Source organism: Panthera pardus, unplaced genomic scaffold, assembly GCF_024362965.1.
Source record: "Panthera pardus isolate Hobbes unplaced genomic scaffold, ASM2436296v1 HiC_scaffold_11, whole genome shotgun sequence".
Taxonomy (NCBI): domain Eukaryota; kingdom Metazoa; phylum Chordata; class Mammalia; order Carnivora; family Felidae; genus Panthera; species Panthera pardus.
Genome location: NW_026526666.1, coordinates 105,418,562 through 105,442,519, shown reverse-complemented (window position 1 = coordinate 105,442,519; position 23,958 = coordinate 105,418,562). Strand labels below are relative to the sequence as shown.

Here is a 23,958-nt window from a genome sequence, read left to right as displayed (position 1 = left end):
ATATACATACAATGGAATACTACCCAGCGATGACAAAGAATGAAATCTTGTCATTTGCAACAACCTGGATGCAACTAGAGGGTATTATGCTAAGCGAAATTAGAGAAAGACAAATATCATATGACTTCACTCTTATGAGTACTTTAAGACACAGATGAACATAAGGGAAGGGAAGCAAAAAGAATATAAAAACAGGGAGGGGGACAAAATATAAGAGACTCTTCAATATGGAGAATAAACAGAGGGTTACCGGAGGGGTTGTGGGAGGGGTGATGGGCTAAATGGGTAAGGGGCACTAAGGAATCTACTCCTGAAATTATTGTTGCACTATATGCTAACCAATTTGGATGTAAATTTTTAAAAATAAATTAAATTAAAAAAAAAAGAGAGAAAATCTAAAAGCAGCCAGGGAAAAAGCAAGTTTGTACAGAGAAAACACAGATAAAGATGACAGCAGACTTCTCTTTGGAAACAGCATAGACAAGAAGTCAATGGAATAGCACCCCTGTCCTGCTGGAGGGTAAACCAGAATTCTCTACCTGGTGAAAATATCTATGAGAAATGAAATCAAAGTCAAGATGTTTCCAGACATATGAAAGTGGAAAGAATTAATTACCAGAAAGCACATAGGACAACAAATGTTAAAGGCTGAGTCCTTCAGGCAGAAGAAAATGGTACCAGGTGGAATTCTGTATCTATAAGAAGGAATGGGGAGGACCAGAAAGGGTAACTACAGGGGCAAATTGATGAGATTTCCTTTTTTATTTGTTACGTATTCTTTGAAAGATAAACGACTGTTTAAACAAAAGTAACAACAATGTATTACGAAGTGTATTAAACATATGAATGTCAAACATATAAAAACAATAGCATAAAAATTGGGATTGCAGAAAAAGAAGTATATCCTATTGCAGAGTTCTTATGTTATATGTGACGTAGTATGGTATCACTCCAAAGCAGGCTGTGATAGGTTAAAGATGTAAATTGTGGTCCTTAAAGCAACCCCTAGAACAAAAAAAACAAGGAGTAAGAATTGATAAGCCAACAGAGGAGATAGGATGGGATCAGAAACAATACTCAACCCACAAAAGGTAGGAATAGAGTCTAAAGAGGGAAAAAACCAGCCAGGGCAAATAGAAAACAGTAAAGTTGGAAACTGGTATATAAATACATTAAATGTGAATGGAGTAAAAACTTCAATTAGAAGATAGATGTGGTTAGAACGAACTAAAAAGCAAGACCCAAATATATGTTGCCTATAGAAAGCACACTTTAAAGACTTTAGGTGAAAAGTAAAAGGCTGGATAAAGATACTCCATGCTGATAATAGTTAAGAGAAAGCTGGGGTCACTATATTCATAGTCATATTCCTACTTCATAGGAAGTAGATGCCAGAGCAATGACTATGCTAGGGCTGAAACAGGTAATTTTGGGGGTGCCTGGGTGGCTCAGTCAGTTAAGTGTCCGACTTCAGCTCAGGTCATGATCTCACTATTAGTGGGTTTGAGCCCCGTGTCGGGCCCTGTGCTGACAGCTCAGGGCCTGGAGCCTGCTTCGGATTCTGTTTCTTCCTCTCTCTGCCCCTCCCCCTCTCGTGCTCTGTCTCTGTCTCTCTCAAAAATAAATAAACATTAAAAAAAGAAAAAGGTAATTTTGCAATGATAAGGGGTCAAGTAATTAAATGCCATAAAAATCCTAAATGTTTATGCACCTAATAACAGAGCTCCAAAATACATGTGGCACAAAATGATAGAAACGAAATCAGAAATAGACAATTCCCAATTATGATCACAGATTTCAATATACCACAGTCAGTAATTGACAGAACAAGTGGACAGAAAATCAGCAAAGATATGGTAAATCTGAAGGGCAGTAACAGTAAAATCCACTTGATTGATATTTATAGAAGATATTTATAGATATTTATTTACAGTTTGATATTTATTCTACCCAACAAGAGCAGAAATCATGCTCTTCTCAAAGTGTACACGCAACATTTACAGAACAAATTCTATGAAAAAAGTCTCGATACATTTAAAGGGATTCAAGATACACAAAGTGTGGCTCTAACCACATGGAATTAAGTCAGAAGTCAATTACGGAAAGATCTGAAAAATCTCCAAATATTTGGAAATGAAACAACACACTTCTAAATAACTCATGTGGCAAAGGGAAAACCAAGAGAAATAAGAAAGCATTCTGAACTGAATGAAAATGAATACACAACATGTCAAAATTCTTGGGATGCAGCCAAAGCAGTACTAAGGGGGAAAGGTATAGCAAACTCTCATACTAGCAAAGAAAGGTTTGAAATAAATGACCTTGGTTTCCATCTTAAAAACTAGAAAACAAGAGAGTGAATTAAACCCAAAGTAAGCAGAAGAAAGGAAATACTAAGATCATAATAGGAATTAATGAAACAGAAAACAGACAACAATAGAGAAATCGATGAAATCAGAAGTTGATTGTTTATCAATGACGCTGATAATCTGTAGCCAACTAGTCAGGCAAAACAGGAAGAAGACACCAATAATCCACAGCAGGAACAAAAGGGGTGATATCAAGGCATTAAGTGGAGAATGAGGAAATATTAGGAACAAGCTTATGACAATAAATCTGACACCTTAGATGAACAAACATTCCTTCCAAGACGCAAAACACCCAAGTTTGTTAAAGAAGAAACATAGAACTTCAGGGCGCCTGGGTGGCTCAGTCGGTTGGGCGTCTGATTCTTGATTTCAGGTTAGGTCATGATCTCATGGTTCACGGGATCAAGCCCCAGTTGGGGTTCTGGGTTGACGGTGTGGAGCCTGCTTGGGATTCTCTCTCCCCATCTCTCTCTGCCCCTCCCCCACTGTCATGTGCTCTCTCAAAATAGATACACTTAAAAAAATAAAAAGAAGACACAGATAACCCCAATAACCATATATCTATTAAAGACATTGAATTAGTAATTAAAAGTCTTCCCACAAAGAAACTCCAGACCTCCATGGCCTTCATATTGAATTCTACCAAACATTTAAGAAAGAAATGAAATTATTCAACAAGACTCTTCCAGAAAATTGAAGAGGAAGTAATTTTCCCAGACTCATTCTACAAGGTCAGCATTACCCTGATACAAAAACCAGACAAAGATATTAAAAGAAAAAAAAAAATTCAGGGCACCTGGCGGGCTCAGTCAGGGGAGCATGTGACTCTCGATCTCAGTGGTGTAAGTTCAAGTCTCATGTTGAGTGTAGAGATTACTTAAAAACAAACCTTAACAAGGAAAATAAAAAAAAATTCAAGACCACTATCCTTCATGAAAAGATATGCAAAAACTCTAAACAAAATTTTAGTAAATGGACTGTCTAGCTCATTCAAGGCCAGGAAAGAGCAGTCTTTCAACGAATAGTGATGGGACAACTAAACGTCCACATACAAAAGAATGTAGTTGGACCCCTGCCTCACACCACACAAAAAGATTAACTCTAAATGGATTATCGTTCTAATGTTTATTTATTTTTGAGAGAGACAGAGACAGAATGAGAGTGGGTTAGGGGCAGAGAGAGAGGGAGACACAGAATCCGAAGCAGGCTCCAGGCTCTGAGCTGTCAGCACAGAGCCCGACGCGGGGCTTGAACCCACAAACCGTGAGATTGTGACCTGAGCTGAAGTCGGACTCTCAACCGACTGAGCCACTCAGGTGCCCCTAAATGGATTATCGTTCTAAATGCAAGAGCTAAAAATATAAAATTCTTAGAAGAAAATACGGGAGAAAATTTTCATGGCTCTGAGTTAAGCAGTCTTCTTAGATATGGAACCAACAGCATAACCAGCAAAAGAAAAAAGTACGAGTTGGACTTCACCAGAATGTAACACTTTTGTGTTCAAGGGACACCATCAAGAGACTGCAAGACAATCCATAAGATGGGAAAAAAACATTTGCAAATCAGATATTTAATAAGGGGACTTAGCTCCAACATAAAGAACTCTTTAAAAAAAAAAATGTTTTATTGGGGCTCCTGAGTGGCTCAGTCAGTTAAGCATCTGATTCTTGGTTTCAGCTCAGGTCACGATCTCATGGTTTGAGAGTCTGAGTCCCTCATCAGGCTCTGTGCTGACAGTGTGGAGCCTGCTTGGGATTCTCCCTCCCACTCTCTCTCTCTGCCCCTTCCTGTTCTGTCTCTCTCAAAATAAATAAATAAATTTAAAAACAGTTTTGTTTATTTTTGAGAGCGTGTGAGTGGGGGAGGGGCAGAGAGCGAGGGACAGAGGATCCGAAGCGGCTCTGTGCCGACAGCAGCGAGCCCAACGTGGGGCTTGATCCCACGGACCTGTGATATCATGAGCTGAGGCTCAAATCAATGCTCGGATACTTAACTGACTGAGCCACCCGGTCGCCCCCATAAAGAAGTCTTGATAACTCACAGTAAAAGGACAAGTTACCCGATTTTTTAAGTGGGCCATGAACAGGTATTTCTCCAAAGCAGATGTACGAATGGTCAATAAATACATGAAAAGATGCTCACATTCCTCCTTGTTAGGGATAATGCAAATCAGAACCACAAGGAGACACTGCCTCACACCCAGTAGGATGGCCGTGACCCAAACGACACATTATGAGAAGTGCTGGTGAGGGGGTCGAGCGCCTAGAGGCCTCAGTCATTGCCGGTGGGGACGTAAAATGTTGCAGCCGAAAGAAAGAAAACACATCCAGGCCGGAAAGAAAGAAGTAAAATTGGATGTTTTTGAAGATGACGTGATCCTCTCTATAGAAAATCCTAAGAAATCCTCAGAAAAAATAGCAGAACTAACAAGTGAGTCCAGCAAGGTCAAAGGATATCAGATCAATATTTAAAAATGAATTGTAGTCTAGGGGCATCTGGGTGGCTCAGTCAGTTAAGTATCTGACTCTGGATTTCGGCTCAGGTCATGATCTCGAGGTTCCTGAGTTCAAGCCCGGCATTGGGCTCTCACTGTCAGCACAGAGCCAGCTTTGGATCCTCTGTCCCCCTCTCTCTCTCTGCCCCTCCCCCGCTCATGCATTCTCGCTCTCAAAATAAATAAACATTAAAAAAAAATCAATTGTAGTCTAGCAATTTCTGAAATGAAGATAAGAAAACAATTCCAGGGGTACCTGGGTGGCTCGGTGGGTCAGGCGGCTGACTCTTGATTTCAGCTCGGGTCATGATCCCAGGGTCGTGGGATCCAGCCCCAAGTCAGCTCTGCACTGAGTATGGAGCCTGCCTGGGGCTCTCTCTCTGCCTCTCCCCTGCTCGTGTGCGTTCTCTCTCTTTCTCTCTCAGATAAAATTTTAAAAAATTCCATTTACAATAGCATAAAAAGAACAAATATTACAAACGTATTAGTAAACAAGTTATAATTATAAATTAAATAACCAGCAATAAGTTAGCATTTATTAGTAAATCTAACAAAAGAAGTACAAGATTTGGACACTAAAAATTACAAGGCTCTGGTGAGAGAAAGTGGAGGCATGAATAAATGGGGAGAGGTTTCCTGCTGGTGACCTGGAGTGCTGTCAGGGGTGGTGCCTCCCGGCCAGAGTCCCTAACAACATCCCAGGAGGGTTTTTTTTTTTTTTTCTTTTTTTGGCAGAAATTGACAAAGCTGATCCTAAAAAATTTATATGAAATACAAGGTTCCCAGGATAACCAAAACAATTTTGAAAAAGAAAAACCAAATTGGAGGAATCTCCAATTTCCAAACTCACTATGGGGCTACAATAATCAGGACCGTGTGGTGGCACAGGGGCAGACGCAGGAGCCAATGGCACGAAATAGAGAGTCCGGACATAAACCGTCATTCTTACAGTCAAGCAGTTCGCGACCCAGGTGCCGAGGCAATCCAGTGGGGAGGGGACAGTCTTTTCAGCACGTGGTGCTGTGACAGCTGGACAGCCACACGAAAAGAGATGAATTTAGAACTTGATCTCATCCACAAAAAGTAGCCGAAGACGGATGGCAGAAATCCAAGAGCAAAACTTTTCCCAGAAAACAGGAGAATATCTTTATGTGCTTGGGTCAGGCTAGGAATTCCCACACAGGTTACCGATATTATGATCCACAAAGGAAAAAAAGGTACTCATTGGACTTCATCAAAATTAAAGCCCTTTGTACTTCAGAAGACAGCATTAAGAAAAATGATAAGCCACAGACTGAAACTATTTGCAAAGATGCATTTATAAAAAGACTCGTGTTCAGAATACGTCAGGAACTCCAATAACTCAAACCCAGAAGAGGAACAGCCTAATTTTAAAAAACAGGCAGCATGTTTGGATTAACATTTCTCTGGAGAAGATACACACGTGGCCAATAAACACACGGAAAGCTGCACCACCTCGTCAGCCGGGAACTGTGGGTCAGGACCGAGAGGGGCACCAAGATGGGGCGCCCCCGGACGCCCCCTCGGGCCGGTTGTGCACGCGCAGGGTGTGGGAAACCCAGCCCGGGCCCCGCCGACCGCGTTGTAAACGGTGCGGCCACTTTGGGACACGGCCTGACGGTTTCTTTAAAAATTTACACATAGATCTGCCACGTGACGTGGCGACCCCACTCGTGAGCGGATAACCGAGGGACAGAGCACACGGGCCACCCAAAAACTCGTACCGAGCACTGCCACGTGGGTGCACCCCAGCAGAGTGCGCCGGTCAGAAAAGCGGAGCAGATGTGAGGAGAGGGGTGGGGTGGGCAGGGGGCCACAGGCAGGAGGTGCGAGGCACGGTCCGAAACCGACGGCGTGGCGCTGCTTGCCCGACTCCGGGAATTTGCTAAAGATCATCGAATCGCTTACAGCACAAAGATTTCACGCTATAAAAACGGCACCACGATAAAGCCGTGAAAATAAACCAGCTGTGGGGGCGTCTGGGAGGCTCAGCCCGTTAAGGGTCGGACCCTTGGTTTCAGCTCAGGTCCTGATCTCACGGTTCGTGGGTCCGACCCCCCACGTTGGGCTCTGCGCTGACAGCGTGGCGCCTGCTTGGGGTCCCCCCTCTTCTTCTCTCTCTGCCCGTCCCCTGCTGGTGCACAAGCGCACGCACTCTCTCTCAAAATAAATAAACAGAACAAAATAAAATAAAATAAACCAGTTGTGACTGTCTTTGATCCGTGCCGCACACGGGGGCTTCCTGGTCGAAGCTCGCCGAACTCGGGCGAACTAACGGACGTTAGGAATCCCAGGCACGCATTTTAGTAGCGGTGGTCCTGCCCGGCCACGCACAGGGACCGGTGACCGTGCGGGGGCCCTCTCCGCACCGCGCCCTCTGCTCACGGGTCACGGCTGGGACCGGCTTTGGGAGGTCAGCTGGTCCACGCTGTGCGTTGCTGCCCCGCTGGGCCCCTCGAAAAGCAGCCCAGATGCCACAGGAGACCTGCCCTCCCCGATCACCCACCGAGGACACGGGAACTCGCCCCCCGCAGACGCCCGCGGTGTGTAGAGTCACCCTTCCTCCTGTAAGACAAGCGGTGGCCGCGGGCACGCACAGAACCACCCCACACACGCACAATCACCCCACACAGGCACGATCACTGCACATGCGCACAACCACCGCACACGCACAACCACCCCACATGCGCACAATCACCGCACGCACAGAACCACCCCACACGCGCACGATCACTGCACACGTGCACAACCACTGCACACGTGCACAACCACCGCACACGCACAACCACCCCACATGCGCACAATCACCGCACGCACAGAACCACCCCACACGCGCACGATCACTGCACATGCGCACAACCACTGCACACGTGCACAACCACCGCACATGCACAACCACCCCACATGTGCACAATCACCCCACACAGGCACGATCACTGCACATGCGCACAACCACCGCACACGCACAACCACCCCACATGCGCACAATCACCGCACGCACAGAACCACCCCACACAGGCACGATCACTGCACACGTGCACAACCACTGCACACGTGCACGACCACCGCACACGCACAACCACCCCACACGCGCACAATCACCGCACGCACAGAACCACCCCACACGCGCACAATCACTGCACGCACAGAACCACCCCACATGCGCACAATCACCGCACGCACAGAACCACCCCACACGCGCGCGATCACTGCACACGTGCACAACCATCGCACACACACAACCACCCCACATGCGCACAACCACCCCACATGCGCACAATCACCGCACGCACAACCACCCCACACGCGCACAACCATTGCACATACAACCACCCCACACGCACACAACCACCCCACACGCGCACGATCACTGTACACGCGCACAACCATTACACACGCACAACCACCCCACACGCACACAACCATTGCACATGCTCACAACCACCACACACGCACACAACCACCCCACACACGCACGATCACCACACACGCTCACAACCATTGCACACACACAACTACCCCATGCATGCACAACCATTGCACACTCACAACCATTGCACACGCGCACAACCACCCCACACGCGCACAACCATTGCACACACACAACTACCCCATGCGTGCACAACCATTGCACGCGCACAACCACCCCACACGCGCACAACCACCACACACGCTCACAACCACCGCACACACACACACACCCGCCACCTGGAGGCCTCGCGTGCCTACTGCCTGTCTGCCGAGGCTCCCGTGGCGAGGACCTCCGAACAAAGTATCTGCTGGTGTCCGGGTACCGGAAGCCACTCGGGGCATCTCGTCCCTAACCCTGAGAGCCCGGCACCTGTTTGTCCTTCCGAAAACGCAGTCGTCACCCTGCAGACACTCACTCTCGGCAACTTCCCCGCTGTCCTGCTGCAGCTGAACGTTCAAGTCGAAGGAAGACCCCTGGGCCACGTCCATCACCTCCGGACCCAGAATCACCATCCTCCTGGCTTGTGCTGGGAGACAGCAGAGCGGAGCACGGGTGAGCGGGGCACGGGGGACGCCGCCCGCTGGAGCCCACACCCCCCACGCAGGCCCAGCAGCCTCGATTCCCAGAGCTCTGTGGGGAGAGGGTTATCACTCGCCGCGGTCAATCTCCTGCAAGAGCCACCTGACCGAATGACATGGGCAGTCACTAGAACGAGACCGTGACCCCGCCCTGAGGGTCAGCTGTGATTTTTAAGCAATTCCCACAAGTCCACTGAAGAGACTACAGAGGGCCACCAAACGGGGAAGGGCTGTAAGCAAGTGGCTCATCAGCATTTGGGTCTGTACACCGTGGAAGGTTCCGGCACATCCTCTGCTTGGTTGGGACTCAGGCCCTGCACTTCTCGTGTCTGAGTCAGGGGCTCCATGTGTGTGGACGAGGTGCTACGGCCACCTGCCGGGGAGCTGGCCTGGAGGGCGACCCACCCACAGGCTGGCCGCCACCTCCTGGATCTGCCGGGCGTCCTCTGGGGTCTGAGCGGCCGGAGACAGTGTTTTCAGCGTCTGCTTCCCCCTGAACCCCGAGCCCTGGGGGGCTGGGAAGGATCCGGGAGTCCCTCCAGGAGACTCCCCCTGACCTACGCTGCCACTCCCCTTCACAGGACCTGAGCCCCCACCGAGGAGTCCTTCCTGGCCTGGCGGGCACCTGCCGCGGCCTCTCCCCTGCAGGGGGCCCTGGGGACCCACCTGAGATCGCAGCTGCTCAGTTCTGAGTAAGCAGCTGCAGCCCATGACCCCTGGCCCCCGGGGTGGCACTTCTGTCCTGGAGTCTAACAGGAGGTCACCTGACCCGGCCAACAGAGGGAGGGGCCCCTGCAGGCCCTCTGTGCTCCAGTCACGGTGCAGAGAGTTCAGGGAGGGGGGCAGGTGCCCAGGGCCCTGCGGGCAGGGACCCTCTGAGGAGGGGGACCCTCCTGCTCACAGCGGGGCCATGGCTGTCCGAGGTCGGACTGGGGCCTCTGCCGGTCACGGTCACGAGCCCTTCCGAAACCCTACTGGAATGTGTTTCTCCTAAAGGGGCTGGGGTTCTAGATGAACTTCACCATCACCCCCAAACACCTCCTGACCCAACTCCCCTGTGCCGGTGCCTGGGGCCGCCTGAGGGAGAACTCACAAGAGGACCTTGCAACGCCGAGGGGGGTGGTGTGGGCACTTACCCGCCGGGTGGCCATTGATCCACATCCCGTGGTAGACGGCCCCGGAGCAGAGGGTCATCCTGCCCAGGCCGCTGAAGACGTCACCGTGCCACTGTCCCTGCAGAGACAGCCATGTGCACTCAGAACCCACAGAGGGCACGTGTGACGCAGGGGGAGGGGGTGGCCGCGGGGTCCCGGGACCCTTCGAGGGCGGGGAATCACGAGCTGCTGCTGTGTGGCCACGTTGCCCTGCGACTGAACTGTAAGAAGCCGTGAAGTTTGGGAGCAAGGACACGTGTACAAGATGCCAACGAAACACCAGCTCGGAAAGGGGGCCCTTTCGGCACAAAAACCTCTCGGTAAAGACACCGCATGTGTGCAGACCGGAGGGCTCCCTGACAACGGGCAGGCCCATCGAGGGGCCCGCTGAGTCCCCGCGGCGCACACCCCACTCTGCCGCCCTCACAATAAACCTCGCTTTCTGAACCACACGCACAACAGGGCAGGAGAATGAGAATTAGAGTGGCTACGTCCCTTCTGTGGGAAACTTCAAGGGCCTGCTGCTACTTTGTTTGACTACGAATTACTCCTTCTGGAAGAAAAGTCAGCCGAAGGCACGTTTGGTTCCACGCATCCTTCCGTGGGAGCTAATCGGGCTCCGCTCCCCCGCCCTGCCCTCCACCTGGGCTGGGCCGCGGTCGGTGCCCGTGTGGACGGTGTTGCCCACGGGCCCCGCGGGACACAGCGCAGCTGAGGCCGGCACCGGCCTCTCTCAGGCCCCCGGGAGGGGCCACGGGGCCGTGGCAACGGCCCCCGGGGGCTGCGGCCCGGCACAGCTTGGACGCCCCAAACCTGGGAAGGAGCCTCCCGCGGGCGGCCTGGGGAACAGAGTCACCGAGCACCAGGGCTTTGGAGTCAAGTCACCGTGAGGGGTGGCAGTCCGACCACGGTTCACCCCTGGGCCGGGGCTCTGGACAGCGGGCAGCCCCCCGGGCACCCGGCAGGGGCGGCGACCCGACCGCCGCAGCCACAGGAGGGCCGGGGCTCCAGGTGGGCAGGGGCAGGCCGAGCCCAGCCGCGAGGCCTGGCCGTCCCTCCCGCCCGAGACCCAGACGGCAGAGTCGGCCTTGCGGCCGTTCCCGGTCTCCCGAGGCTGCACCTCAGGGATGCTCGGTGCACGCGGGGCTGAGGTCGCGTCCCCCAGGAAGTGGCCCCCGGGTGCAGGCGACGGGCCGGACCAAGCCCGCGGGTGCTGCTTTCTCGTCCTGGACTCGGGGCGGGAGGCCCACCCGGCAGCGGCAGGGGCGGCTCCGGAGACGCCTGTGAGCACCTAAGTGACCATCAGCGGGTGCCGAGCGCACAGGTACCCGCGTGGGGACGGGGGCGCGGACGCTTCCACCTACATACGTGTTCTGTGCGTACCTGCGGGCAAGTGTGTTGCGTGTCTGCCTGCGTGTGTGCGTGGCCGGGCGGCGGCGCTCTCTCACGGTGAGGGCGAGGTGATCTGGGCGGGAGCCAGCAGAGCAGCGTTCCCGGGCTGAGCTGTGGTCCGTGGGTCGAGGTCAGGGCAGCGCTGGGAGGGCAGGGTGGCTGCCCCCGGAGCCCCCGGTTGCTGTCTGCTTGCTGGGAAACCCTTCCCCTCACGACACCATCCCCAAACCTGACGAGTTACCAGCTTCAGCTCGGGCGACAGGACCCCTGGCTGGCCACACGAAAAGCCCACAGGAGCCACACCAGATCCACCGCCCCCAACAGAGGGGCGCCCTTGCGCCTGGAAACCTCTGGGCTTGGGCCCGGGGCCCGGCGGCAGCAGGTGACACAGTAGGATGTGGTCAGGCCCCAAGGAGGCCGGGGCAGGGGTGGTGGCCACAGGTGAGGGCCGCGTCTTGCAGAGCGACACCTCCCTGTGGGGCCCCGCGGCCTCCCTCGGCCTCGTCGCTCCAGCTCCCTCCGTCCCACCGACGCGAGAGCTGCTGTTTCTGTGCCCCCTTGTGCTCTGGGCAAGCCTGCTACCTGCCCTCACCCTGCAGTGCTCGTCCCTGTCCCTGGGCAGGCGTGTGAGTCACCCCACCCTGCGGGGATGGGAGCAGGGCCCCTGGAGCCCAGCCATGTGCTCACGTGCCCTCCCAGGCGCCGGCCCCATGCCCGCACCTCCCTCTCTGGGCTCCAGACGCTCCCGCACACGGACCCAAACCCTGTAGCCCCGCCCCACCCACGGGGGCACCCGAGACTCCTGGAGGCAGGGGCCGCAGCTCCCACGGGTGGACACTCGTTGTAAATGCTTCCTGGCTCCCTCGGGGCTGCATCAGGGCCCAAATCGACACAGGCCGAAAGGCCCTCCAAATGGCGAGATGGCTGCTGAGCCAGTCGCCCGCGCCCGCCCACCTCACAGCCATTTCCGCCACGAGAGCCGCCGCCTCTCGTCCCCGCTCGCACTCCCGTCCACCAAGCCAAGCACCGGCGCAGCCTTGCCTGGGAAGCATCGGACTCTCGGGTCATTCCACCCCCAGGGCCTCCGAGGAGGAGGGCGGCCCGTGGGCACAGGCGCCCCCGTCCCCCAGCGACCTTTAACTCGCCTGCTAGAACCTGAGCCCAGACCGCAGCTCCGGGGCAGCTGGGCTTCCGCGGCTTCAGTGCAGAACCACACCGGGACGAGCACGCTCGGGTGTGCAATGCAACTCAGCCAGCGTGGGACCTTTTCTAATTAATGTCATAAATCATACCTGTGAGAGCCCAGCCCTTTCTCCGCCGACTCACGCCCGAAGCACGAGTCACCCCTCCTACAACTGTCTCCTGGAGGAGGCTGGACCCCCACGAGGAGGGGCGAGTGCATTCCACCCGGGGCGGGGGCTCCCTCCGCCCAGGGAGCCGGCTGGCGCCCAGGCCGGGGCTGCTGCACGGTGGGAGCCATCCCGGGAGGAAGCGCGGGGCCTGTGTCCGCACCACAAAGACCGAGGGAACGGGGTCCAGTGTTAGGAGACGGTCCCGGGGGACGACGGTGAGGCACGCCTGTCAGCCGCGGCTGCGGGACTCCCCTAGGGCCCCGAGGGTGCTGCTGTGGACTGGGCAGCTGGGCCCACCTCTGGGCGCCCAGGGCTCCACAGGATGGGACCCGCCTGTTTGGAGCCTCCCTGAACAGAGTGGGGCCAATAGGACGAGAGATTCCTGGCTTGTGCCCACAAGTGATGGGGATAAATTGTGTGAGACAAGTGCCTGACTCTCTTCTCATTTAAGGAAGCGCTCTGCTTAACCGATGCGACTTTTCTTTCGGAGGGAAAAGTTGCTGTGCTTTCATGGTTATCGCTTCCGTGCCGGCCCCTCCCCCGTGCTCCCTGAATCTGCAGCCTGGCACACTGGCGGCCACTCAAAGAGGCATTCGCGGTCTCCTGTGCCATGCCAAACCTCGGAGCTGGAGCAGGTGACCACTTCCTTTGAGGTCACGGGTTCGCAGACCAGGTCGGGGTGGCCGGGGTCAGGTCACATATGAGGAAATGGCTGCGGGCCACCTGCCCGGGGCCCCGCGACTGTCCAGGAGCCCTGGTGTCCCCAGCTTGCGGGGCGGCCTGCAGGGGTGGCAGTGACCGCACAGGCTGGCACGACGGTGGCATGGGTGTGCGCCCCACTCTCGTCTCCCGAACACCAGGGTCACAGGGTGTCATGTTTGACCTCCATGACCTTGCTGTAAATTCCCGGGATTTCACGGTGTCAGCTGTGGCTCTCGCTGCCTGCCCGCGTCCGTTTCTGAGGTCTGTGGACATCTGAACCTCACGTGGAGCCTGTAGCCTGGCGTTGGCTCCCGCGAAGGCTCCGGCAGCCCAGACCCTCCTCCCACACGTGCTCGAAAAGGCCCAGATGCCTCTTCTGTCCTGCGTGCAGCGCCCCCCGGGGTCACGGCCCCACATCCCTGGACTGCGAGGCGGGGTGTGGGGACACAAAGGCCCCCGGCGCTCCTGCAGACGCGGGGGAGCCGCCAGCAGGTGAAGACACACATAAGGCCGGCCACCTGCTCCCTGCGGCAGGCAGGTGCACCGACCAGCAGGCCTCCCTCTGGGAGAGCCAGCACGGAAACACGGCCAATGTGCACGGACAGCCCGGAAGCCAGCAGCTGCCGGTGGGGACCATGCCGCAGCCGCACAGGTAGGGAGCGCTCGGCTGTGCGAACAGCTCGGGCCTGCCTCCACTCCGCGGGAACGCGGCTCGCCCCCACGGCGCTATCGGCCCCCAGGCCCCGTCCACTATTGTGCACGGCACCCACACTGGTTGGGGCAGATTTTCCAGAACAGATGCTGGTGGGAAAGTAATGTGGCACAGCCGCCGTGGGAACCGTGAGGAGTTCCTCGCACATCCAGCAGTGAGTTACCCCGCGGTCCAGAAGTCCCCGTGGTGGGTCCACGGCCGCAGAGCCGGGCGCAGGCCCTGTGAGGGCTGGGCGCCCACCCACGCGCACGGCAGCAGGCGCTCGAGGAGCCGAGGGGTGGGAGCCACCCCGGTGCCCGCCGACGGAGGCACGAACACGACGTGGTCCCTCCGCGCCGTGGAGGATCATCCGGCCCTAAAGAGGGAGGAACACAGATGCCCTCGGGGGCACCGTGCTCCGTGACAGCGGCCCGTCCCCACAGGACAGACCCCGTAGGACTCCGGGGACGCGCAGTACACGCGGGGGTCAAATCCACAGAGAGAGTGGCGGGGTGGGCGCCAGTGTTTCGTGGGGCGGAGCGTCCGTTTGGGAAGGTGGAAGGTTCTGGAAATGGGCGGCGGGGACGGCCGCGCAACTGTGTGAACGTGCCTGATACCTCCGAACTTCACGCTTGGTGGTTAAGACGGTACGTTTCAGGTCAGGGGTATCTCACGAGATACACAGGTCGTTTTCAAGAGGGCCGACTCCTTCCCTGCGAGGGCCCAGGGGGTCGCCCACACCCTCACGGGAGACGCGCCTTGGGGTGGCGCCCCGCTCCCTGCGGCGGCTCCGTGTCTACCGATCACCGGGTGACTCCCGATGCCCGGAGGTCAGAGGTCGGGCGGGAGGTGTCCCTACACCCGGAGAGGCCCGCGCCTTCCTCGTCGGCCAGGCCCGGCGCCAGACCGTGCGAGGACTCTGTGGCGGTCCGAAAGGCGTCCTGGCAGCTGCGAGTGAGGGCCCTGAGGCCGCCCTGTGGCTGCAGCCTGATCCCACCCCCTCCTGGACGCGGCCCTCCTCCTTTGGCCCCGTCCGTCCGTCTGTCCGCACGGCCAGCTGGAAGCCAGCTTAGAAAGGGGCTGGAGGGCAGAGGACGGACCCCAGCGCCGGCCCTCCCTCCGGGACCCGTGTGCCACTCGGGTCGTCAGGTCAGCGCCTGGACCACAGGGGAGGTGGCTGCTCGTGTCCCTGCCATCACGTGCGGATGGGGGCTGCCCAAATGGACACCGCCCAGCATGATGGAGGATGGGTGTCCCAGCAGCACTTGGAGCTGCAGGGGGCAGGCGGAGTGTCCGAGGTTCTTGGGCAGAAGGCTCCAGAAGGTTGAGACGCTGCCCAGCAAAAGGAAATGGAGAGACACAAGTCTGCATCCCGGGGAGACGCGGCCTGGAGGGACCAGGCTTCCACCTCCACTCATTTGAAGCGCCCCACGCCGAGGACACGCCATCTCCCTCAAGGGCGTGCGTCCCGAGGTCTGCAGGCTGGGATGGTGTGGCCGGAGACACCACGGGGCGACTGTCCAGGCAAACACCTCCTCACTCTGGACGAGGCAGCCTGGCCATCGGGAGCTGCAGCCCAGGGCGGTTCTGTCGGAGACCCGGCTCCCGGCCCACAAATCGGAACAAGATGTCTCCCGAGTGGGAGAAGCCCCTGGCAGGCCTGCCGAGGCCACGCTGCTGGCAGGGCTGGGCTGCCCCCTGGTGGATCGCCCGGCAGGCGTCCCGGGTCAGCCCGGGGAGCGGGGGGCTGCTGCCTGTCCCCTCCTGGCTGAGCCTCGACTTGCAGGGGAGGCCTGAGCGGGGCCCAGGTGGGCAGCCACAGCCCCGAAGGGAGGCCATGCAGGCGGCGGAGGGTCCAAGGGCCAGAAAAGCCTCCAGAAACAGGGAAGTGCTGGGGGCTCTAAAGAGCGTGTTGCCCTGTCCTCTGGCCCTGTGCGGCCGTGGGGAGCCTGACCCGGGTCCTAGGCTGTGCCGGCTGCCCCCCGAATGTCACAGGGATGTGAGGGAGCCCGGGCTCCAAGCCGGGACTCCCTGATGTGGGAGGCCTCCTCTGGGCCTGTGAACTCACAAGGCCCTTGAACTACAAGATGGGCAGAACTGAGGCGAGGGCTGAGGACAGATCCTGGTGCCTGTGGCGAGAGGCCTAGCGGCCAAGTGGCAGATTCTGGTGTCCCCCAGCCTGGGGTGTGGCCGTGCACATTTGTGGAGGTGACTCCAGGTGGGGCGAGGACCCTGGGAGGAGGGCCTGCCCTGCGTTTCTCTTCCCTTGCAGCTTCCCTTGCCGCTCCAGAGGCGGACGATCTGTGGCCCCGTAAGGACGGCCGGACCGGACGTCCCCTCGTGGAGAAACAGCAGGTCACAGCAGCACCTACAAATGGGCGCGGTGCAAACCACCAAGCACACCGGCCCAGGCCGGCAGGGCAGCAGCAACGTGGAGCGGGGCCCCTCGAGCACAGGGGGCGCTGGCCTGGGTGCGGTCTTACTGGGGCAGATCTTGCTTCACGAGCAGGGAAGGCAGCCGTGTGGGGCTTCCCGCACTACAGGCCGTTGTCCGGGCACCCCCGCCCCTGCCCCAGCCACTCCGTCTCCACCCCGGGCCGGGGACCATTTTATGGCCTCTCAGCCCCAGAGCCACCCTTCTTGGCCGCCTTTGTGGGGCGGAAGCCGGACCCCTTGAGGTCTCTGTCGGCCGGCTGGTGTGCCGCTTCGTCAGCAGAGGGCGCTGCAGGGGCAGCCGCGAGCAGCAGCACCTGGGCTCCCAGAGCCGGGTTTAGTGGGCGTGTCACAACCACGGTGACAGCTCCATCGGTCTGGTCTTGAAGCCCCTGTGCACGCCATGACTCTCCCTGCCCGAACCAGGTCCCGGGTCCATCTTTGGGGGCGTCTCCGGGGCCACCCGTGCGTCTGCTTTTACCCCACCTAGCGCTGCACAGCCTCTCGCCAGCTGCCCGTGTCCACGTTCACGCACTTGTGTGGTTTGTCCCCCAGCGGGACTCGGCTCTGGGCACCACTGCCACCTGACAGTCCCGAAGCCGAGGGTCCTTGCTTCTCCTCTGGCCTTTGCTTCAACAGCCAAGCTGTCAGCACGGCCGCGTCTTCACCTCCGAAACGTCCTGATGCTGTTCTCTGCGCCCCATCGCCTCTCCTGACGGTGGCTCCGATTAAGAGCCAGGCGGGCCTCTCCCACAGAGACCAGAGCGTCACCCCTCCGGCCCTTCCCGAGACGCTCGGAACACGTCCCACCCCGCTGAGGCTCCAGGGCCTCCCAAGCCGGCCTGCCATACCCTCTTCCTCCCGCCCGCACACGAGGACACATCAGGGAAGACGGCCGGGCCCCTGGCCACCCAGCTGCCTGCAGACCCAGCGGGGCCCCTCATCCAGTCTGGCCGCCGACCGGAGATACGCATTCCTGGCTCTGCTCGCTTTGCTCCCGGCCGGGCATGCGGGCCAGTGTCCATAAAAAAAAAGAATGATGAATTCTGGGGTCTTGACGAGGTCTTTGGACCTGCCTGGGTCTCTCTCCCCCACCCCTCGTAGTGAGTAACCCCTCTGTCAAACCCGAGGGGCAGTGCCTGCAGCGGTGAGGGGGGACGGGCCTCCTCGTCCGCTTCCGCACGTTATCGGTGGGGGCACCCCTCACCAAAACCCGCTTCGCCCGCACCGAGGGCATCCTCAAGGGACTGAGAAATTTCACCTCATTTCCACAGGCGACAGTGCGGGTTATGGCACCTCAGGAGCCAGTCAGGAAAGGTACTGGCCGGGGCCCTTCACCGCAGCCCTCCGGGCCCCTGCTGGGAGGAGGGGTAGCACTGACACGCACCGGAACACTCCGGAGGCCAGCACAGAGGGCCTGGGTCCCGCCAGGTCCCCAGATACCTCATAGGTGGAGCCGTCGGCACAACACAGCACCCCGTGCCCCTGACGCTGGTCCCGGACCCAGTCGCCTTCGTACTCGTCACCGTTCCTGGGGACACAAACACAGGGGCTGCCGTCAGCCTGGGGAGAGCCAGGTGGCGGCGCTGACTCAGACCGGCTCCTCCGACCGGGGCTCAGCAAGCGCCACCGGGACGGAGGCGAAAATAGGCTCTGAGCAGATGGCGTGAGCTCCTGCCTCGCCGGGGCCTGCTGCGGGCGGGGGGGTGGCGGGGGGCTGTGGCCTTGGCGCCCGCTCGCCTGGCCCCCCAGGTGAGTGAGACTTGGAGAGGCTACCGGAGAAGCGGGGGGGGGGGGGGGGGGGACCTGCGCGGAGCCGCGGCCGCCGGATTTAAAGGCAGGCAGGCAGGCAGGCAGGCCTGCTGCCGTGGAAGCCTTGGCTCGTCCTCCGGCCAGGGCCCCGCACCCGCCTCCCGGGACGTCTTCTCTCCTGCACACCCCGTGAGCCATGTCCGTAACTGAGAGAACGGTCAGAATCCTACCAAGAACTCAGACCGAACCTCGTGGACCGGCGCTGGGGGCCGGGGACAGACGGGTGGCGTACTCACCGGAAGACCATGTGTCCTTGGCCGTGTCGCTGGTTGTCGTGGAACCACCCCCAGTAGGCTTGTCCGTCCCGGTCCACCAGACGCCCGTATCCTAGGGAGTGAGCCCAGGCACCCAGTGTCACCTCTTGCGTCCTGCCAGGTGGACCTACATCCCTGAAGGGGCTTTGCGGGTCTCCTGAGGGCGGGTGGGTCGGGAAGAAAGCTGGGGTCGGCGGGGCCCCGGGAGCCAGGCCATCCTCCCAGGCCAGGGCCGTCGGGGCAGGAAGGGCAGATTTGATTTAGGGTGGCCCCAGCGGCCACCCAATGGAAGTGGCTCTGGGGTCCGGCTCTCGAAGGTCCTGAGTGAGGGTGGGAGGGTGTCACTTAAGGACCCCAGCCCCCCCCCCCCCCCCCCCGGAGTCTGAGGCCGGAGTGCCTGCTGTGTGGCGGGGCCCACACCATGGCCTGGCCACTGCAGGTGTGCACGTGAGCCTGTGGGAAAGCCGCCCCTCACAGACATAACAGCAGGGCTGGGCCCCGAGTAACAGACTCAGAGGCCCTCGGCCTAGAGGCCAGAGGACGCGCTCGTGAGGACAGGGCTTCACTGTGTCGTTCGGGACAGCTCGGGAATGCGTGCGGACACCGCGAAGGCGCCATCGGACCTCGCGGCCTCTTGGCCCGGTTCTGGGTGCTGGTCTTCCAGAGCAGCGAGCGCTCTGGTCTTTGGGCCTCGGGGGCACGCACGCCACCCCCAACCGCCCCCTCGGGGCAGAGTCTGCTTCCCCCCAAGCGTGGCCTCTTGACTCGCTCTGTGAGCAGCGTGACCTCGGAGGGCCTGCACCTCCTCGCCCCCCAGGAGCCCCGAGGCTTTTAGGCCAGGAGGGCCGGGGAGCTACCAGCCCCGCTCGAGTGCTGTCACTGCGGCTGGAGGGGAGACCCCGCGTGAGTGCGGAAGCTTTCCCCGCAGGGCCGGGCCAGATCGCTGACGCCTGGGGTTGTGGGCAAACAATTAAGTCGCGGTTGTCTTTAGCCACTGGACTTAAACCACAGTGGTGGTTAACCGACGCACGACCCTTGTCACGGCCACAGCACACGGGGTCCCCGGGCCACGGCCCCCACACGGAACTGGGGGAAAGGCTCCCGGGCCCGGGTGCATGTCACGCTCCCTGCGCAAGCTCAGATTCCTGAGCCCACGCGGGCCCCCCGAGTCAGATCTTGGTGAGGGGTGCTGGTGTCCAGGGCTCCCCACACAGCACCCTGCCACACTCAGGGGGTTCTGGTGGCCGTCAGACCTTCTCTCACGCCGTGGGAGAGCTCCCCTTCGTAACATCCACCAGCTCTGTACGTCATGACGCCACGTCCTTGAGGTTCTCCCAAAACAAACTGTCCCGAATAGGTGTTCCCTGGGGCAGAGGAGGAGGGGCACAGGCATCCAGGGTTAGAGCTGTTGCCTGTGTCCTTGGTGGGTCAACAGTCAGACCCTCCTGTCCCCAGTCAGTGGCGGCAGGCACCGTTTATTCGCCTTGGCTGACGAGACAAGGTATGATTGGGTAGGTCTGGCCCTGCCATCCCGGTTACCGTAGGGGTGTCGGTTCCCTCCCCTCCTCGCCTGTGGGAGCAGACCTGTCCTAGGACGACCCTCTCTGTGGCATCCGTGAGCCCAAGGGAAAGGCCTCTCTGGGTCAGTCTGTGGAGTGAACCTTCCCTCCCAGACAAGCGGCCACCAGGCTTGCCTGCGAGGGTCTGAGCTCCTGGAGCCGTGGCTGCCCCTGCCCCAGGGGACGCTCTGCTGACTCAGGACACCTGACGGAAACCAGGAGCCCACATTTCACAGTCGGAGGGGCCTTCTGCCGCCGGAAGCCAGGTACAACTTAGAGCAGATGGCTTATGAGGGAGGAGTTAGCATGCCCGCACCTGTCCCCACCGCTAACCTGATGAGGCCCAGATCCGGCAGCCTTCCCCCGTGATCTCCCCGTCCGTGAACTCGCCTTCGTAATAGCCCCCATCTTTAAACAGCAGCTTCCCCCGACCTGGGGAAAGATCAGGATGTGAAGTCAGACCGAGGTCGCCGTGACTGCTGGCACACGTGTGTGGCCGGGCTCGTTTCTCAGAGGGAGGCGCGAGGCCTTGAGGCTCTCAGGTCTCTGGCTCTGGCTCCGTCTCTGGTCCCACACCCGCTCTCTGCAAACTCACCCACATACACGCTTATCAACAGAAATGTTTCTGCAACATTACGAACACCCACTATCTCAGCCAGGATGACTGCAGAGCCATCGAAGTGCAGAGGAGATCCCACTCCGGCCTCTTCAGTGGGGACGCTATGGTCACCTGGCCTCCATCAGCACTGGGGACGAAGGGGAGTCTGTGACGCAGGGCAGCACTCAAGAAAACATTTAAAAAAGGGGAACTGGGGTGTCTGGCTAGCTCAGTCAGAGAAGTGTGTAACTTTCGTTTTATTTATTTATTTATTTATTTATTTATTTATAGCAGAAAAAAAAATCTGATGTTTTATGAGATATGTATTAGTGTTCTTCCATAACAAATTATTACAAATGGAGTGCTAAGACAACAGAAAGTTATTATCTCACAGTTCTGTAGGCACAGGCCAGAATTACAAAATCAAGGTGTAGATAGGGTTGGCTCCTTCTACAGCCTCTGAAGGAAAATCCATTCCATACTTCTCCCTTAGCATTTTGCCAGCAATCCTTGACCTTTCTTGGCTTACTGATGTACCCCTCCGGTTTATATTTCTGTCTTATATTGCCTTGTCCTCTGTGTGATCTCTCCTTTTCTTCTCTTATGAGGAAACTCATCTTTGGATTTAGGATTCAACTTACTCCAGGATGATCTCATCTTGAAATTATTCACAATCATACCTGTAATGGCTTTTTCTTTTTTTTTTCTTCAATATATGAAATTTATTGTCAAATTGGTTTCCATACAACACCCAGTGGTCATCCCAAAAGGTGCCCTCCTCAATACCCATCACCCACTCTCCCCTCCCTCCCACCCCCCATCAACCCTCAGTTTGTTCTCAGTTTTTAAGAGGCTCTTATGCTTTGGCTCTCTCCCACTCTAACCTCTTTTTTTTTTTTTTTTTTCCTTCCCCTTCCCCATGGGTTTCTGTTAAGTTTCTCAGGATCCACATAAGAGTGAAAACATATGGTATCTGTCTTTCTCTGTATGGCTTATTTCACTTAGCATAACACTCTCCAGTTCCATCCACGTTGCTACAAAAGGCCATATTTCTTTCTTTCTCATTGCCACGTAGTACTCCATTGTGTATATAAACCACAATTTCTTTATCCATTCATCAGTTGATGGACATTTAGGCTCTTTCCAGAATTTGGCTGTTGTTGAGAGTGCTGCTATAAACATTGGGGTACAAGTGCCCCTATGCATCAGTACTCCTGTATCCCTTGGACGTTTTATTTTTTGAGAGACCGAGAGAGACAGAGCACGAGCAGGGGAGGAGCAGAGAGAGGGAGACACAGAATCCCAAGCAGGCTCCAGGCTCTGAGCTGTCAGCACAGAGCCCGACGTGGGGCTCAAACCCATGAATGGGAGATCATAACCTGAGCCGAAGTCAGATGCTCAACCGACTGAGACACCCAGGTGCCCTGTGTGTAACTCTTGATCTCAGGGTTGTGAGTTTGAGCCCCACATTGGGGTAGAAGTTACTTAAATAAATAAAAAAAAAAAAATAAACTTAAAAAAAAATAAAAGGGGGAACCATGAGGTCTTAGACACAAGCCTCCCTGCCCGGCCTCGAGGAAGAGAAGCAAAGATTTCAGACAAAAGCAAAAAATGTCTTGTGTGACAATGACACAAGTCAAAAGGTGAAAAATATAGAAAACACTAACAGCCAGTAGACACAAAAAGAACTCATATAAAAAAATTCCAAAAGACCAGTTCTCCAGGAGAAAAACGGGCAGAGGATATGAGAAGGTGGAATCCCCAGACAGACATGCCCGTGAACATAAATGCTTAAATGCAGGAAAGTCTGGGTCCACCTCTGGGGAGGACGCCCCCACCTCTTACTCGGCACTTTCTCTTCTCTAATGCTGAGGTGTTTTTGTTTGTTTGTTTTCAAAACTAGGTAATTTTCTTGATCGTCAAAAGTAAACCATGAAGGCAATTTTCACATTGGCCAAGACAGATGAAAACCCTGGGGAGGATTTTACACTTGTGGCTTCCCCTGCCCAGGGTGCCCCAGAGCCTGCCAGCAGGCGTTGGCGGAGGGGTCTCTCAGGGCCCTGCAGGGACTTTCCTCGGCTCTCATGACAGGGAGCGTGGGGCCCAGCAATGCTGCTCCTGCAGCCACCTGCCCGCCCAGGCACCCCAGGAAATGGGTGCAAGGTGGCAAGCGTGGGAGTGGGCCACAGATATTTCTTACCATGTTTCTTTCCTCCTTTCCATTCTCCTTCATATCGAAAGAAAGAATTCGGGTACACGTAGACACCATAACCTGATTGTTGGAAAGCAAATGGACGTGTGAGCACGTGGTGACACAGGTGACCCCGGTGACAATCAACAGACACTAGAGAGGGATGGTCTCTGGGCCCTGAGGGGAGTGTGCAGGATGCGTGCACAGGGTCCTTGAGAGGCTGCGGCCTGGGGAGGGTCTGGGAGACAGCTGCTGGGGGAAGGTGAGGTACAGGGTTGAGGGGAAGGGGCCAGCCCCGCCATTCCTCTGCACGAACGCACCAGGGTCCTCTGGTCCCCTCGGGACAGAGCCCACATTTACACCTGAGGGGTCCTGCCAGCAGCTGCAACCCTCCAGTTCCCCACCAGCCCCGTTTCCACCGCGCAACCTGGACTCCTGCACCTGCCGTAAAGAGGCCCAGGCTCCACCTGAACTACCTGAAGATGGTTCTTCTCATCTACGAGCAGCTCCCGCCAGCCTCGGAACCGCGCGTCCAGGGCCGGGCCCGGGACCCCTCCCACTCGCGGGGGTCCCCCCCTCCCAGGCTCGGGACACCGGGGCTTCCCCGGGGTTGTCGGCTGGGACCCTGGCGTCTCCCTCCCGCCGCGCACGGAGGCCCGGTCCCGGCCTACAGCCATTACCGTCCCGCGGCGGCCTCGGTGGGTCCCGGCGAGGCAGGCTGGAGCTCGGGCTCCCATGGCCGGCGGCTGCCATCTTGCCGCTTGGGGTTTCCTTAGCAACCAGCAAAGCTCTCTTCCATTGGCTCGTGGGCCAGCCTCTGGGCGATAGCAATCTCTGGACTGGAGTTGTGCAGGCCCGGAGCACCCCCCCCCCCCCCCCCGCGCCC

The 23,958-nt window shown here is 57.2% G+C and overlaps 1 protein-coding gene across 8 annotated transcripts in view; it reads right to left on the bottom strand.

Moving 5' to 3' along the window:
- MORN1 (MORN repeat containing 1) overlaps positions 1–23,932 on the bottom strand; it is a 51,725-nt gene extending 27,793 nt beyond the window's left edge. For 2 of the 8 annotated variants that reach the window (XM_019461139.2, XM_019461141.2), the window contains exons 1-8: positions 23,753–23,929; positions 23,082–23,153; positions 20,617–20,715; positions 19,978–20,088; positions 18,707–18,797; positions 18,102–18,189; positions 10,071–10,167; positions 8,772–8,882 (exon numbers count right to left, since the gene is read on the bottom strand). In XM_019461139.2, the coding sequence (XP_019316684.2) occupies positions 8,772–8,882; positions 10,071–10,167; positions 18,102–18,189; positions 18,707–18,797; positions 19,978–20,088; positions 20,617–20,715; positions 23,082–23,153; positions 23,753–23,825 (742 nt within the window). In that variant the 5' untranslated portion in view covers positions 23,826–23,929. Of the gene's footprint in view, positions 1–8,771; positions 8,883–10,070; positions 10,168–18,101; positions 18,190–18,706; positions 18,798–19,977; positions 20,089–20,616; positions 20,716–23,081; positions 23,154–23,752 lie in introns of all 8 variants that reach the window. The other 6 variants (XM_019461131.2, XM_019461134.2, XM_019461135.2 and 3 more) reach the window with 6 other exon arrangements.
- Between the last annotated feature and the right edge of the window lie 26 nt (positions 23,933–23,958).